The sequence below is a fragment of the Vollenhovia emeryi genome, unplaced genomic scaffold, assembly GCF_000949405.1.
Source record: "Vollenhovia emeryi isolate VEMERY1.0 unplaced genomic scaffold, V.emery_V1.0 DF939149.1, whole genome shotgun sequence".
NCBI lineage: Eukaryota > Metazoa > Arthropoda > Insecta > Hymenoptera > Formicidae > Vollenhovia > Vollenhovia emeryi.
This window is the reverse complement of record NW_011967217.1, coordinates 624,650-641,157: the sequence shown is the minus strand read 5'-3', so window position 1 is coordinate 641,157 and position 16,508 is coordinate 624,650. Positions and strand designations below refer to the sequence as shown.

The window sequence follows — 16,508 nt, the reverse complement described above, 5'->3', positions numbered from 1 at the left end:
CCAATCATACTGAGCGCTCACTCAACAGTTGTGTCTGCTGAACGCGGCCATTGTGATCTTCTCGCGAAAGCAGCGCAGGATACGGGCCTATGGCCGGTATTCATAGTCCGTTCTTATATTTAAAATTATCTTAAGTATACTCTTAATGTGTTTTCAACCAATCACAAAGCCGTATTAGCATCTTGAGGCAACGCTTAAGATAATTTTGAAATAAGAATCGACTATGAATACCAGCCTGTAACTCTGTTGTTAATTTCGATGCGAGATTTAGTATCTCAAATTGTTTCAACCCAATGACGGCTTGGAAATTAAACGTAGATTTTTTAACCGATTTTCACCGACAATACAGAGCGTAAAGCCCGTATCAGACTATAGATTGAGATTGAGGCTAGATTGAAATTTGACCAATTAGAGTAAAAGTTACTAAACTTGAGATTGGTAAACTTTACTCTGATTGGTCAAATTTCAATCTAATCTCAATCTTAATCCGTTGTCTGATACGGGCCTAAGGCTGATATTACATTTGTCGTACGACAAATTTTTTAAGCGTATTGACTGTGTCCAGCAGAAGTTAACGCTTGCTAAGCGCTTTGCGCTCATTGGATTATACTTTCAAATCTGTGCTGAAATAGAGCTATTCTTCTAGATCTATCCAATCAGCATAAAGCGCTTATTAAGCTCTAACTTCTGTTGAACACAGCCACTGATTGGTTGCGGAATAGAAAAGTTCTCGAGTCTCCAGAAATTATCTATTCTGCAACCAAACGACACGCTTGAAAAATTTGTCGCACGACAAATGTAATATTATATGTTTGTAATTAATTATTATAAATGTAATAATTAATCCTATCTCACTTTTCAACTCGAAGGTAGCAGTCTAGCAGTCTGTTCTTTTTAGCTGAACTGGTGCAGATAGTTCAGCTAGAAAGAACAGACTCCAGTACTATACAGAAGAATGCGGCCGCGTGCGAACTTTAGATGGCGGCACACGTTTCCGTGCGTGTCTCTTTCTAAGCGGTACGCTAACCGATCAAAATGGTATGTAACTTGTATCGAGAGATTCCGCAGTAATCGTTGAATAAAACACGCGCCGCTCGATTAAACTCTCAACAATGGTATCTGATAAAGTGCGTGTCGCGTATATCACGCTCGGGAGATATCGACTGCAAAAACTTATCGTTGAACGCGACGTGACATAACCTCACGTGTGACTGCATGTTTGTAATTAAGCGTGACACTTTGTGAGACAAAAGCTATTAGCCGGAATTTCCTCATCGCTTTATCTATCTTCGTCAGTAGAATAGCATCGTTTCCCACTCCACTCTTGCTCCACTCCACTCCACTACATTTAGGCCCGGTCTCACCAAACGTTCAACTTCAATCTTGGCTTAATTCACGTTTGTCTCTTTCGAAAACAACCGTTAAAAAGAGAAAGAATGAAGCTAAGTTTAAAGTTAAACGACGTTGGTGAAACTAGGCCTTAGATCTCTAATAAAATAACCTAGGCTGATAAAGATATTTCAATTCTTATAGACGGAAGGTACAGCTACCATCAGAACGAGAAAGTTCATGACCAATCGGCTCCTATGCCGAAAACAAATGGTGAGTGCGCGAGTATCTACTTCCGAGTATCTACATCTGTTAGCCGATTATTGTCAACATGGATTTGTACGCACGTTTGTTTCCTAGGTCGTAGATGTAATCCATCCTGGCCAGCCATCAGTTCGTAAGACTGAGATACGCGAGAAACTAGCCAAGATGTACAAAGTGACCCCGGACGTTGTCTTTGTGTTTGGCTTCCAAACCAACTTCGGCGGCGGCAAGTCCACCGGGTTTGCACTCATCTACGACACCTTGGACTTTGCCAAAAAATTCGAGCCCAAGTACAGGTTAGCGAGACACGGTCTCTTCGAGAAGCAAAAGCAAACCAGGAAGCAGCGTAAGGAACGCAAAAACAGAATGAAGAAAGTTAGGGGTACGAAGAAAAGTAAAGTTGGAGCGGCGTCTAAAAAGGTAAGCAACATAATGTCAGATATTCGACTTACATAAACATATTTCTCGCTCTATCGTTGAAACGTTAATTCTGTAACATTGTAAACAATTTTCCTCTCTTCTTTCTCGTCACTGAATGCTTCTCGATATAAAATATTTCGTGCATGTTGAAACAATGTTTCCTTTTTTTTTATTATGGGCGCTGTGGCTTAAATTTCTTATATTAAAATTATAATCAGCTTACATTACATGCTCTACATGACATGAAAACCTTTTCTCCCGGTTTTTATTTAAATATTTTATTATATTCTAAAGTGCTATTTTTTTCAAGAAAATTTCAGATTTTATATCGAAATAAATTTCTAATATTGTTAGACGGATAACTGTAAATAGTGATACATAATAAATATTCATACATTGTCTTAGAAAAACTTATTTAGTAAATTGTTTAAATTCGATTAGTTCAAACTTGTCGTACTCCTCATGATACAATGTGTGAGAGAATAATGACAGAAATAAAAAAAATGGTAAAATCTTTCTTATCGATAGCATAGCATAATGTTCATGGACAATTGACAGAAATAAATTTTTCTTTGGTCTGATATCTATTATGCATGCTACAGTGGTATACGCTTCTTATTCACATTCTAGGGAAGGAAATGATCATCATTTGCACTACAGACTTCTGGAGGAGCAATAGCTTGTTGCTTAATCAGGGTCAGCATGCAAATCTTTAAGTTTCATACTTTGGTTCCTCGTTCATTGTATGAGCATGCTACTAATTTTTTAACACTTCTATGTAACGGAATATTACTATGTTTATCGTTTATTTATTACATTACTAATCACAATTCTAATATCTCAATACGTAGTAAAATAAACGTCTAATTCATTTACATAATATAAAAATGTAATAATCTTACACGTAGGCAACGGTCCGTATTCTGAATCTTCTGTTATCGATAAAAGTGGCCTGTAGCCAATCAGAAGGCTTAGCAGCCACTTTAAAGGAGCTTTTATTGATAAAAGAATGCGGACTTATTATTTTTCCATATTATGTAATAAGCGTTCTTGACGACATAGAGTATTGTGTAGATTTAGAAAATCCACAATCAAGTACAGGACTTACTTGTATTTGCATTTTAGTAATTTAACTCCAAGGACCTGAGCAGAATGGCTGTCTTATATTCTTAAGACAATGTTTTACGTTTTAAACCTTTGTCTTGAGGTAACGCACAGTAACTGTCTTATGTCTTAAGAGTACAAGACAACCATTCTGCTCAGGCCCTAAGCCTACTACTAAAACGTGTCGTCTAAAGCCCGTATCAGACTACGGGTTGAGATTGAGATTAGATTGAAATTTGAACAATCAGAGTAAAATTTACTAGTCTGATACGGGCTTAACATCACTGCAATTGGAATTGAAATTGAGCTTTTGCTGTAGCACTCATATTTCGTCAAACCAGTAATTAAATGCAGATCCTTAAAACGCAAAGGAACGAAATGAAGTATTGTTTTCTGTTAACTTTTGTTCTCTAAAAGTTATAGTTTCAATGAATTACAAGTACATTAACAAAGTAACAAACAATTTTATTTTATTTTAGAATTTATTCTGTGTTACATATGCATTCTGTGTAAAATTCAGCGTAACAATGGATGTGCACGAAAATTGCTAACGTCTAAGTAATTTTGAAAATATTTGAGTGTAAAATTACATCGAAATTATCATCAGTGCATATACTTTTTATACTCGATAAGCTTGAAAGAGATGATGCTTTTATTAATTCCAAATACGTGTTTGTGTATGTGCTATCGTGTTTCTATAACAATTTGTTATGTGCATGCTAAGCAGTTGATTTTAAGTAAGGAAAGAAGTATCATTTTTAATATATCCACAAAATTTCTTTTTCTTTATTACAGTAAAAGAAGCCATCTTGAAGACCACGGTCATCGACGTAAAAGTTATTATATTTTACTATGGACTAGCGCTGTAATTATAATAAATTTTACGGAATAAACGTATTCTTCTTGATGAAAACGCGTTTGTCGTATTTCTCTTGACATCTCGTGACGGTCCTCGTTAAAAAAATTACATTGTACTTGGTCGATGCGCTATTATTTCACAAGATTCCGTTCCAAATTTCAAGTTATCCACATAGAATGACTATTTTTTTACGAAATTTTCAGTATTACCTTTTACTAAGTATGTTTATAGAAATGTATTAAAACATGCAAATAAATTTTCAATTATTCTTTGCCGATTTATTTGATCTAATTTCAGCTTATTAATATTTTTCGAATCTAATAAACGTATATTTACAATCGAGATGTACTTTAAGATTTTATTAGGAAGATGAATCAAGACATACGCCTGAATTTTCGGCTAATATGCAACTTCTTTTTAAAACATGATGACTTCGGCAGATGCTGGGCGAGGCTTCTTCGTGGTACGTCTTTCGAAGGTCTCGTTCTCTTCTACTCGCTTGTTGAAGCTAGGTAAATCTAGTTCGTTGGACTCGAGTGATTCAATATTAGTAGCAGTATTAGTAGTTAATTCATCAGTGGAAGTCACGATTGCCTCGGTAGTGATTACCGTAGATTCGATAGATGTTTCGATCGTTTCAGAAGTCAAGGTCGGCTCAGTTGATGATGTCGATTCGACGGGAATCACAGTAGACTCGGTGAATGTTGCTAACGTAGATTCGTTAGGTACAACCGGTCCACTGTTCGTCACAACAGATTCACGGGAAGTCAGAACCTCTTCGCTCGACATCGCACTCGGCTCTACCACATCGGAAGTAGTAGTCATCTGGGTAGTAAGTGGAGTCGAGTCGGTAAAAGTTGCGGTAGTTGCCCCGACGGTGGTTGCGACCGGTTCGGTAGGAGTCGAGGCTGATTGCGTCGTAGTTTGGATCGTCTGTTGTCTCGAAGTAGTCGGCTCAATCCTCGGCGTAGTCGTTGGGGATTGCGTAGTAGCAACAGTTTGGGTCGTCTGTCGTCTCGCTGTAGTCGGTTCAATCCTCGGCGTGGTCGTTGGGGATTGCGTAGTCGGGGGAGGTCCGAACTTGCGGAAGTCGGGCGTCCAACCGTTCCCGAATATGGGTGGTAGGGAGGGCAGACCCGGTAGCAGGGGTCTCATGTCCCAGTCGTCCGAATCGCCGTCGTAGTCACTTTCTGTAACTTTCCGGATGATGTACCATTTACCAATCCGGACGCCCCAATCTCGTTTTTCGTCAAAGGATAGATTGGCTATCGTCATAGAAAAAAAAAATTAACAAAATAGACAAGTTAAATCTGGTAGTCGCTTGGGAGGACGCGATCGCGGAAGTCTCCGAAAGACGTACGCGACATTGTACTGCACGTAGTGCTAATTACACCTCTTGTACAACGACATTCGCGGGTGACGCATCGCGTAAAATGTCGAAATCACGAAATGGTCAATTATGTCCCGTAGCGAAGCGTAAACGCATGATTTAACGATCCAAGCGCAGCGCGTGTTCCAGCTTTACGACGAAGAATCGAGGAGGAAAGCTGACGAATACTGGCCTCCGTGTTTCATATTATTGAGCTTTGCTTACACAAATCTATGAACAATCCTGGATAACCCGGTATTCGACCCCCTATGCTCTTGTCGATGTTCAAAAAGTCCTGCGGTGATAAACTCGGGGTTGGACCGTCGTCGCCGAACCACTCTTTCCACTTGCCCACGATTCGGTCCTTGAGTACTTTGAACCAATCTCGTATTGACTCCCCGAATCCAGCTGATCGGCCATGAGAACCTCTTCCATCTACGACGTTCGAGTGAATTGTTAAAAATTTACAAGGTTCCTAGCAGAGTGAATCATTAGACAGCGCAATCGAACAGCACGGTTTCACTACAACCTTGTTAACTTCTTCAATTTACATAATTTTGTAAAAATTGGCGTAACTCAGGAATCTGAACGTTCAATCACAGATGTACTTATTGATTATTACAATCGCCACCCGTATCCACTTTCGCTTGAAGTTGTTCACCCGATTTGCAAAGAATCTGAAACAACTTGGACGCACTAGATTTACATTCCATTTCGCGCGAAACTGGACAACCGCGTAATTGCACCCTTTTCCTCCGACGAATTCGGAGCAACGTGTCGCGCGAGCCCGTGAAACCCAGGTACATTAAATTCTACCGTAATATCGATCCTGTACTCGAGTCCCCTCTGTGCTGCAAGTTCATTTAGCACTTGTCAACAACTACAGTGTACACCACCTCTGTCGAAAATCGGCGTCGGCGTGGCGAGCTGGCAGGTGAGGAGCAGCAGCAGCAAGACACCTGGGAGCCGCATTTTCCCGACCGGACAAACAGCACCGCTCTGCGTGCGAGTGTGCAGGCGCACGCGATTTTATATCCGTCCTCCGGCGGAAATGCGTGGCACGACCATCTCGTTAGTGCCACAATTTTATCGGGGAATCAGGCCGCGCGGTGCGCGCTCGCTAATGTAAACAAGGCATCAGCATTGTCGCATCCGTCCCGATCCCGATCTCTCGGACGATCGGTTGACCGCCGTCATTCTCGTCGACGTGTAACTTACAACGGTGGGCGCCCATCCCAGGTACGGTCGCGATGGAGTTCCGCGAACCTCGGGGCCGCGGCATCACGCTACTGTACCCGCGTTACGTATGACCGCAAATTACATACGCTTATCCGCGATTACTCACGTGGGCCTAAAACGGGCTATCAATTGATTGCCCGTTTGCGCGCCGTTAATTCGCGGGTCTGCACGGTTCTCTATACCTGTTGCTACGCTTCTGTCCGCGCTTCTAACGTCAGAGAGACCTGACTTTGTTTCATCGTGTCGTTTATTCAATATACCTCTTCGTGCTCTTGTCAGCGCGAACGAGAGATCGCTCCGACAGGGGCAAGTTTGGACCAGAGGGGTTCATGAAAAAATTTCGTTGACGACTTCAATATTGGTCAATACAATTTTTCGCCTTTCACGAGCTCACGCTGGAAGAAATGATTCACGATCGAGCCGTGGCCGACGCTTCGCAGAATAAGAGCGTGGATAGAATTTTTTATAACATCAACCGCATTACAGCTCTCGTACTACGAATTTGAACGCAGGCTTTGGACTCGGGTATGGCTTGGGGTAGTCTAGAAACGCTCGTGGTGAATCACTCGCCTCGAGGAAGAAACGCACTCCCAGGTGGGAAGCGAAGACACGTTCGGCGGAACATAATAAGACTCCCGCCTAGTGAGAGGGAGGTCTAGGTTCAAACCCTGGCTGAGGTAATATTTTTCGCAATGAATCTCTTTAATTAGAATTTGCCAGTCGTGTCGATCATCAGCGCATTTCCTATATTGGTCAATTATTTCCTGGCGACAATAAGGCTTTATTCTTGTTATTATTCGATCCAATACGGGAATCGGGTGACCTACTGGTTGCTGGAAGTAACGAGTCGGCAGACCTTGCGCGATCAACCCTAATGTCGGCGACGCTAGTGCTGCGGGCTGCTTATGCCCGTTTCTACCAAAGCCGATTAACTTTAATCCCGAAACTAACTTTTTATCTGTTTCCAATTCCTGAAACTAGCAGATAAAAAATAAGTGAAACCAAGATCAAAGTTAACTTTTCATCTTTTCCCGATTCCTGAAACTAGAAAAAGATGAAAGGTAAGTTGAACCAAGATCAGGTTAAGCCAACGGCACACGGTACTATTTTTCCTACTGGATTGCTTACGAGAGCCAATCAGGATGCAGAGTTTTAGATCAGGTGACTTGAAGCTAAATCCTGGTTGGCTCTCGTAAGCAATCCAGTAGGAAAAATAGTACCGTGTGCCGTTGGCTTTAGTCTGCCTTGGTAGAAATGGGCATTGTTCGTAAACGTCTGCTGATACGCTTTTCGGCGTCGAGAGAACAGGCCCTCAATCGCGAATCCTTTCCTCAAACGTGAACTCGTAACGAATGAAAATTTTCATTGACAAACATTGAATTCGTTAATGAAATTTTGAGCTTCTCCCGAGTTGACGCTGGAGAAAAAAGATCCACGATCGAGCCCCAGAGCGCGAAGACGCGATTCTCCCAACCGTGGCTCGACGTTGAACCCTAGGCCATCGTCCAACTCGCCGAGATTCTCGTGGTAACTGGGCCTTGCAGCACGCTACCCGCTACAACTGTCGTAGGAACAAAAGCTGATCGCAGGTAGGCCCGAGTAAAGCGTGCTTTGGCTCGCCGCGTGCGCCACGCATAAAAGTGGACTCGTCCAGAATTGGACGGTCATTTCGTGACCTCACGGTCTCTCCCGTCGTCCCTTCGCTGCCTTAAGACTCCTTAGTACTCCTTAAGACACCCAACCCTGCGAGTGGTCGCTGACGCGGCCGAACGCAACGCGCAACATCTTCGTCTTCCAAGAATCTTATATTGTGCGCATGAGTTCGCGATAAAGAGAACGGACGCTGACGCCACGCGACAGTCCGCTCGGGATCGGGTAGCGGGGTCGGACCACGTTGCGCACAACGGGCGACACGGAGTCGATCGTGGCTGTTCTAGATCTCAAGTGAACGAACGTTCCCTTGCGACAGGTAAAGCATCAACATTTCGTAGCCATGTATCGAGTAGGATGGAATTTGTACGGGTATTGCGCGTGATTTAGGAGTCCCAAATTACGCACGCGGCCGGCGATAATGTGCGCGCGTTGGGTTATGTTACGTGGCAGAGATAGGTCGCGTTGCATGAGAATCTCCACTCGGGCGAGACTCGGTGCTGGCATACGCGGATACGTAAGGCGACAAAAAATTGGAACGAGTCGAGAAAGTTCTACGAGATATATCTTTATCTCCCAGCTTGGACTCGCCCAGGGCTCTCGTGTTGCGAGTCGTCCAATCGCGTAGTGCCACGCAGTAACGGAGCGGTAACCGCCAGGACCCACTGCTTCGTTATATATTTTGCAATAAAATTTTCTCACGCCCATCTCCAACAATGCGAGTCAATGTTAATCCCCGTTTGACTAAGCTTCCACCTTTTTACAATTCCCAGAACTGGGAAAAGATGAAAAGTAGGTTAAACCGAGGTCAGAGTTGATCTGCATTCGTAGAAGTGGGCGGTAGCGGAATTATATTCCTCTTGTTTGCCGGACGTTTGTTAATCGCGAAACGCATAACAATATTGCGCGGAAATTCGAGGATGTTAAAATTGACATTGCCCGTCTATATCTCCGGCGGGGAACGTAAGGAAACCTGTGAACGACTGTCCTCAAGTCCGATCAATACCCCTTGGTTCTGTCTCAATCGAACCGCTTTGGGGCAAACAACGGCGATTAATTGGAAATAAGGCGTGTTTACCTTGTAATACAATTCCATGTGGGTGTTTTTCCTCGGTTTCCTTTCACGACAATCCTAATTAATTTCGCATAATTTGTGCGCAAAATTTAACGATCGATCCAGCTTAATTTTAACATCAAGCAAGTCGCCTGGTACAAATTCCCGATAAATCAATTCCAATTGTCTGCCGTTGAATAAATAACACGAAAGATCGAGCGGTGTCTGATTGAAAGACTTGTTTCCCTTAATGAATGGTTGAGCCAGTCGGGTGCAGACGGTTCTCGGCTGTTGGAAACCTTAGTAAATACTGGCAAATGCTAATTACACTTACTAATGTGTGAATTATAGCGTTACGAGATTGTATTTTTGTTGAGCCTCATTGGCTTTCGTCACAGCGTCTCTTTTCTACGCCGTTTTCACCTCGGGCCGGTGTTTGGAAACAACATTATCGCGCAATTGTAACGTACCATCGGCCGACGAGAACTCGGGGTACACAGAATACGTCGACTCATCGTACGATTTTAATGAATGATAACAGCCTTAATAACATACGACGTTAATCGCCCCGAACAGAAATCTGGAAAACCCATGCGCGTCGCGCACAATTGTTCGTATGCCGATTTGATACTTGGCGTCTGTAGGATATTTAATGCGTATATAGGCTGGTTCATGCAAGGTCGTAACTGTTAACTTCTGCCGGAATCGGTAAAGATTGTCCAATCACCGTTAAAAGTGAAGAGAATCGTTGACTGCAATTGGCTAATTTTTACCGATTCCGACATAACGGTTGCGGCCTTGCACAAACCAGCCTTAACTAGTTAATTTTTACCGATCACGGTTTTGCACAATCCAGTCTCGATTCAGATTGCGGGAATTATTGCGCGCTTAGGAAAAACTCCCCATTCTGCTGACTCTATCGATTCCACAGCGCAGTCTTACCCAAAATTTTCTTTCGCGAAAGACAATTGATTTTAGGAATTTTTGTTCCTGTAGGTACAAGCAAACACAGGAGAAACGCACATGGTTGAAAAAAAATTGTTATCACCTGTGAAACAAGGTAAGGTCGTTTAAGAGGACAAATGGGATTTATCCAGCATTTGGGTTAATTCGCTGACGCTTCTGCCCAAAGTAGTCTTGTTAATTACGCACCGGGCTGCCGTTATTCATCGATATCGCTGTACGAGCGGGACTGAGAAAATTTGTTGGCGACTCCTTTGTCTGATTAGTCTCCGATTGTGTTATTGCACGCCAAGAAGTATCGATTGAATTCGCCGATCGTGTTAATTACACATCCCGCCAATCATTAACAGGTAGGTCCGTTTGTTTAAATTACACTGCGTCCCATCTCTATCCTCGTCCTCCCTCTAGAGTTATAATTAATATTACGTAAAGCGTAGAGGGCGGACGAAAGTGCGAACGGAGCGAACAGTTGCAATGGGCATCGGTGCCCGTCGAGCCAGCAGCGCGTGTCCAGCCCTGTCGTCAATTCGACAGCGGTTGACCTGAGTCGGGTTGAAGAGCTCAGCACAGACGCGTCCCTTCCTGCCCAATGGGGATAGGAGAAGACGCGAGCACGAGGAAAGGACAACAGTGAAGGGTCGTGGCGCGGCGAAAAGAGAGGGACTATCGTCGTAGAGTGGCGCAGAGAAAGAGACATGCGGTAGAGTCGAAGAAAGACGCCGCGAGCCCGAGATTCGCTCAATCGGTTCAGCAAGAGCGACAGTGAGCACAACAGTTGGCGGACAGCAGCAGCAGCAGCAGCAGCATTACCAACGTTTCAGAGGGGGATTCGGGCACGGTCTGATCTCTCGTGGATCGCACTCTGTCCCAGGATGGCCGACGACACCGCGACCGAGTGCGAGGACAAGAATGAGGCGGCGACACCGATACCGTTCTGCCTCGTCGAGTTCCAGTGCAAGTCGGAGCCATTAGATCTATTGGAGCCATTGGAGCCACTGGAGCCGAGCGGTGACCTGACCCACCAGGCCGACGAGGACCCGTTTGTAAGTTGCGAGAGTCGGCGAGTTCGCTTTGTGTTCGTCAATCGCGTTGCTTACCACCGAGGCGCTCGGTATTTAAATTTTTAACAGAGCACATGGCAGCACACCTTTGGGATAAGAGGCGTCTGAAAATGTCGCTGCACACACCGCCAGGACCATTAGCTATTATTTTACCGCGCTTTTTAGGATCCCGTTGGGGTTAGGTTACGACTCGATTACCATTTTGCGTTTCAATTTGTTAGTTGTTGTTTACTTATCGTTAACTTGTTGTTCCTCGATCAAGGAGAGCCTATTTGCTGTGATAATTATCAAGGTTTTGCTATAAAAAAAACTACAATCGCTGATTTTTTTAGTTATACCTTTGGATCTTGTATTGCACGATCACAACAATTTTATTCTAGTTTTCTTTTTATTTCACATTATGACGTTGGAAAATTAGTCAAATATATGATACAATTTAAAATAGCATTTAAAAAGGTATATATTTTTCATTGTAGGACGAGTCTGCGTTAAACGTTCCGGTGTCAATACCTATGATAAAGGACCCAATTGTTCTGTTGGAGAGATGCGATAAAATTTGGGAAACACTACAATTGATAAAGGGACAAACTGAGACGCCAACAGCGCTAACTGATGATTGCGACAAGGATGTAGAGGAGACGAAGGAGGAGGAGGAAATGGAATGCTTGGACGAAGTTAAACAGTCTTTGTCGTCACCCGTCAGGATGCAACTTAGGCGAAGCGACAACACAGCGGCTACATCGGCTTTCAAGTTTTCTATCCAAAGGACAAGGAAACTGTATCCTTGCATTACTTGTGGCAACCAATACTTGGAGAGACGATCCTTGAGAAAGCATTCGGAGAGAGTACACGGAGTTGTACTTCCCTTACTCATCAAGCGTAAACATTGGAGACACATGAGGAAAATTAAAGCCGCTACGGCTACTTCGCCCGGCAAAGAAGGTAACCGCTCCGAACAACTGCATAATAATAAAGATTCCTCTGAAGAGACTACTGTGAAGACAAAACCTGCCAGTGCTTCACCAGCTACTTCATCTACTACGACGACACAGTTGATCAAGTGTACATTATGCCAACAGAAAGTAACATCTTTGAGAAAACATTTAATTAGTTATCATAAAATCGGAGGCTCTTCGACTGTGGTAAAACAGCTGGAGTCGTCATTATTAAGTGAGACTGCGTCTGAAGATGGGAGAACTACGGATGAGCCACATCAAGGAAGGGGTCGTACGACGGACAATGAAGAGAATATTCACGGAAGGTCTCAACAAGTCAAGAGAAAGACCAGCTATACCTCACGCCATGCGAGTGACAGAAAGAAATTTAAGTCGAGCAATGAATGCGATGCACTTGTTGAGACTCCTCTTCCCACCGTACCGAAACAAGCGTCAATGTTTGGTTCATACAAGTGTAACATTTGCTTGGGAATGTATTCGTCCACGCACAGTTTGTACAAACACAAACGCATTCACTACAGGCGTGGGGAAACTAGAGATAACTTTCATAAATTCCAATGTAGATATTTTAATTCGCCATTCAATAAGAAATTCAAGGTGTATGCCGAAGCAAGGTCTCGCATGATGTCAGGTAATAACGTCGCAAAGAACACTAGCAGTGAGGTGAATGAAGACAGCACGTTACAATTAAACGATCCAGGGCACGATTCATCGTTTCAGCGAGCAACTCGGTACAACGAAAGAATGAAGAAAATTAATGAAACTACTTGCTTATGTGGAAGATCGTTTCGGAATCCTCATACCTTGTTTATTCATAAAAAGAATTGTGAATTATATCAATATGAAGATGCTACAACACAAAGCAGGGTAAGCAGTGATAGAGACTCTGGTATCGGCATTAACATAACAATCAAGAAACGAAACGATTCCTATGAGATAGTCGGTAAAGATGATGAGCTGGAAATATCTGAAACCTCGAATCCTAAAGATTCTTTATCTTGCACATCTAACAATACCAAAGATTTTATTGAAACGTCCATTACACGACATATATCAGATATACAGTCTAAATACAGTAAAGACCACAGTATTCTGAAATTAGAAGATGCAGACGAAGATGTAATCATCGATGTTGAAGATGACGTGCAAGTTTTCCCCAATAAAGATACAACGAAGCAGGTGATTGCGACACGAGAAGATGGTAAACAGGATTCGTCGGGGCAACAAAACGAAGATGTAAAAGCTGGCAAAACCGAAAAAGTTTACAATAAAGTCACTACGTTGAAACAAATGTGTCAAAAGGTTCTCGATGTTCTTGAGATGTGTAAATCCGAGAACGTGGAAAATAAGGAGACAAGCCAGATTAAAGATCGTGAAACTTGCGACGAAAATAGCGAGGAAAGAAACATGCAAGGGAGCAAGCGGGAATTACGATCACGTTATCACTATTCCAGAGTAGAGTCGGATCACACCTACATTAGAACGAGGGTCGAGACGACGCAATTTAATTCCTTCAAATGCGGCTATTGTAGAGAAGAATTGGATACGATTAAGGCATACGATAATCATCAATGCACTGTTACACGTGGAATATCATTCGATAAATTTTCGCTGCAATTGCCGTGTTTCTTTTGTAAGGAACTAATAAATAACTATAATGAATTTGACGAGCACGTGAGAAGCAAGCATTTCGATACTATGCATCATTGTTACCACTGTCCCGAACGGTTCACGAGCGACAAAGCACGATTAGCTCATTGTCGTTCGGAGCACAACGATCTGGGTTGTAGATTTTGTAATAAAAAAATTTCCATTGCAGGAAAGGCCTTTCACGAGGCTTATCATTTAGGCTACGGTTTTCCCTGTCATAAATGTAAGAAGGCTTATATAACTAATAGGAATCTTTACTATCACAAGCAATCTGTACACTCGAGCTGGGCTGATGACTTAATGACTTGTACTATATGCCTGAAATGCGTGAAATTTAAAACTTTCCGCCGTCACATGGCTGCGCACAAGCATAACGCATGTCATTTTTGTGGCAAAAAGTTTTCCGATAGGGTAGGCATAGAATATCACACCATGATGTATCACGGTACAAACGTCAAGTTAAAATGTAATACCTGTGGTACACGGTTTTATACCAGAAAGCATCTTGAGGCGCACGAGAAGATAGATGGATGCAGCAATAGCAAAAGCAACGTGAGAAAGTAAGTTGCAATAGAACATGCTAAGGGTTGTTAAGCTGTTAAGCCTGAGAGGTATACCATATGTGTGGACGAAATAAATTAATAAAATTGATGTCCGGCACAATTACTTCTTTTGCATGCCGAGTTATTTTCAATTTAGTTGCAACATGCAAAAGTACGTTTATGCATTAATATTATTTATGATGTGCGTACACAAATTTTATATTTTGATAAATGTATTGTTATCTTCACATCCAAGACACAGGTGACAATTTCTGAAAGCGCCTGTATCTCGCTGCGCATTGTATTAATTACATAATTGTATCAATCACTAAATCAATCGGTATCGTATATAGTTTATGTTGGATGCTAGTTCAGATTGCACCCTGCGAATTAAATCACGTGTATATTTTTGTTTTTAATAATGGCATTTTTAATATTTCTGCAGAATCTGCCCACTGTAATTAGTATAATTAGGATTACACGAACTATCTGTTAAATTGTAGTTTATCTGTAACTGTTAATATCTTACATAGTCGTTAGAATGCGAGAACTCTTTTGTAAATGATGTATTATTAAAAAATGACGCTAGCAAATAGTATTTGTAATAATTGTAACATATTAAAGTAACTTTTATTATTAAATTAGAAATAAAAAATGTCTTAAGCGCCACCCCAGTGCAGAATAATTTTGAAAACACGTCATTTACAGTACATCATTTATTTTTAATGTTACTTGGTACAAATATCTTGATAATCAAAGGAATGTACTCTTTGTATGCTGAAAGATGCTCTAATGGATATATAAGACATTCTTTTAAGATCTACAATTGAGTCGTTTATCTTGAATGATCAAACGAACACTATCATGTTAGCGAGTTCTAATTTTATGACATTACTTATTAAATATCATTCTTTTGTTCAGTTTTTGCAAACTAATTGTCGTTGAAATATGGTAAAATATTATTTTATTAGATAATATCGGTTTTATACTTGGTAGTTTGATGGTGATTTTATTGCATTAAAGTAAAATGAAAAAAAATTGTATTACGAACTCAACGATAAAATAAAATTGTTTGCATATTTGAACATACCGCTGCAGTGTTTGTTCCTAAATAAAACACGGTTCGTGAAAAACTAAACTCGGCTGTTCCACGTTCATTTCGATCTCTCAGTGTTAGGAATAATTCAGAACATCTATCGTGCACCTACGATATTTTTGTTATCTTATTGAAATATTGTAAAAACTATACATTTGTTGAGTTGGTCACGAAACATTGTTGCATTATGTATTTGCTCGGTTTGCAAACCAACGTGTCTACTCTCCTACATAAAACTGAAATTTGCATTGTAAATTCGATACAAGTTTAAAACGTGTACGGTACAAACTTTTTTTTTTTAAATGTCGTGCACGTATCTTTTATCTCGAGAGGAGATAATGAAAACTATAGTATTCTTGTCTCGCTCGCTCCCTACGTCGTTCAATAAGAGCCTCCGCGCGAGGCTTTCGGTGTTCGGTATTTAAAAAGACGCAAATGGGGAACGGCGCTGCCGGCAGGTGGCGCGGCGGGCGCGGCGTCGTCATCGGCTGACAGCGGCGGCGATCAAAGCCGTGCGGAGTATCCGGGAGGGCGGTCGCGTTACGCTCGGTGCTTTCCTCGTCGCGCGTATCTGTCGGGAGTCGGTGTCGCGTATACGTGTGCGCGCGCGGTCCGCGGCGGCCGGTCGATGTGAAAACGAGTAAGCGAGAAACGGGGAAGCGGCGCGCGAGCGAAAGATGACGGCGCGGCGTGTGATTTGACAAGTGGAGAAGGTAGCGCCTGAAGAGTGTCCCGTTGAAATACCGCGGTGGTCGACGGACCAGTGGGACTCTAAGGTACCCGTCGCGCGCGCAACCCTGCGTGTGTGAGCCCCTCCGGTTAGTGCTCTTTCTATCTCTCTCACTCTCTCTCTCTCTCTCTGTCTCTCTCTCTCTCTCTCTCTCTCTGTCCACTGCTCCCTTTTTACGACCGCTCGCGCCCGCGTTAGGGTAGCGTTCGAACGTAATCGCTC

At 42.5% G+C, this 16,508-nt stretch overlaps 3 protein-coding genes across 7 annotated transcripts; 2 read left to right on the top strand and 1 right to left on the bottom strand.

Annotated features, from left to right (window-relative positions):
- The first annotated feature begins 948 nt into the window (after positions 1-948).
- Positions 949-4,030, top strand: LOC105565749 (40S ribosomal protein S24). 2 transcript variants are annotated; one of them, XM_012019187.1, is made up of 5 exons: positions 949-1,038; positions 1,534-1,602; positions 1,690-2,013; positions 2,644-2,709; positions 3,913-4,030. In XM_012019187.1, exons 1-4 carry the CDS (start codon positions 1,036-1,038, stop codon positions 2,653-2,655), a joined length of 408 nt encoding a protein of 135 aa, XP_011874577.1. In that variant the 5' UTR covers positions 949-1,035; the 3' UTR covers positions 2,656-2,709; positions 3,913-4,030. The 2 variants fall into 2 exon arrangements, with proteins under 2 accessions (XP_011874577.1, XP_011874578.1); XM_012019188.1 differs by lacking the exon at positions 2,644-2,709.
- Positions 3,571-6,348, bottom strand: LOC105565750 (cell wall protein DAN4-like). 3 transcript variants are annotated; one of them, XM_012019190.1, is made up of 4 exons: positions 6,242-6,348; positions 5,571-5,780; positions 5,024-5,241; positions 3,571-4,966 (listed from the first exon to the last, which is right to left on the bottom strand). In XM_012019190.1, the coding sequence occupies exons 1-4, from the start codon at positions 6,315-6,317 to the stop codon at positions 4,394-4,396; spliced, it is 1,077 nt and encodes a 358-aa protein (XP_011874580.1). In that variant the 5' UTR covers positions 6,318-6,348; the 3' UTR covers positions 3,571-4,393. The 3 variants fall into 3 exon arrangements, with proteins under 3 accessions (XP_011874580.1, XP_011874579.1, XP_011874582.1); XM_012019189.1 differs by having other exon boundaries at positions 3,571-5,241; XM_012019192.1 differs by having other exon boundaries at positions 3,571-5,172.
- A 1,944-nt stretch (positions 6,349-8,292) lies between these two features.
- LOC105565751 lies at positions 8,293-15,596 on the top strand. 2 transcript variants are annotated; one of them, XM_012019193.1, is made up of 5 exons: positions 8,293-8,553; positions 10,285-10,348; positions 10,424-10,601; positions 10,689-11,294; positions 11,789-15,596. In XM_012019193.1, exons 4-5 carry the CDS (start codon positions 11,124-11,126, stop codon positions 14,480-14,482), a joined length of 2,865 nt encoding a protein of 954 aa, XP_011874583.1. In that variant the 5' UTR covers positions 8,293-8,553; positions 10,285-10,348; positions 10,424-10,601; positions 10,689-11,123; the 3' UTR covers positions 14,483-15,596. The 2 variants fall into 2 exon arrangements, with proteins under 2 accessions (XP_011874583.1, XP_011874584.1); XM_012019194.1 differs by having other exon boundaries at positions 10,421-10,601; positions 10,684-11,294.
- Positions 15,597-16,508: the final 912 nt, after the last annotated feature.

Coding starts and splice junctions, on each gene's coding strand:
- LOC105565749 (XM_012019187.1), top strand. Junction 1,603..1,689: donor TCCTATGCCGAAAACAAATG/GTGAGTGCGCGA, acceptor TTTGTTTCCTAG/GTCGTAGATGTAATCCATCC.
- LOC105565750 (XM_012019189.1), bottom strand. CDS start 6,317: ATGCGGCTCCCAGGTGTCTTGCTGCTGCTGCTCCTCACCTGCCAGCTC. Junction 5,781..6,241: donor GACGCCGATTTTCGACAGAG/GTGGTGTACACT, acceptor CGAACGTCGTAG/ATGGAAGAGGTTCTCATGGC. Junction 5,242..5,570: donor AGGATTGTTCATAGATTTGT/GTAAGCAAAGCT, acceptor CTATGACGATAG/CCAATCTATCCTTTGACGAA.
- LOC105565751 (XM_012019193.1), top strand. CDS start 11,124: ATGGCCGACGACACCGCGACCGAGTGCGAGGACAAGAATGAGGCGGCG. Junction 11,295..11,788: donor AGGCCGACGAGGACCCGTTT/GTAAGTTGCGAG, acceptor TTTTCATTGTAG/GACGAGTCTGCGTTAAACGT.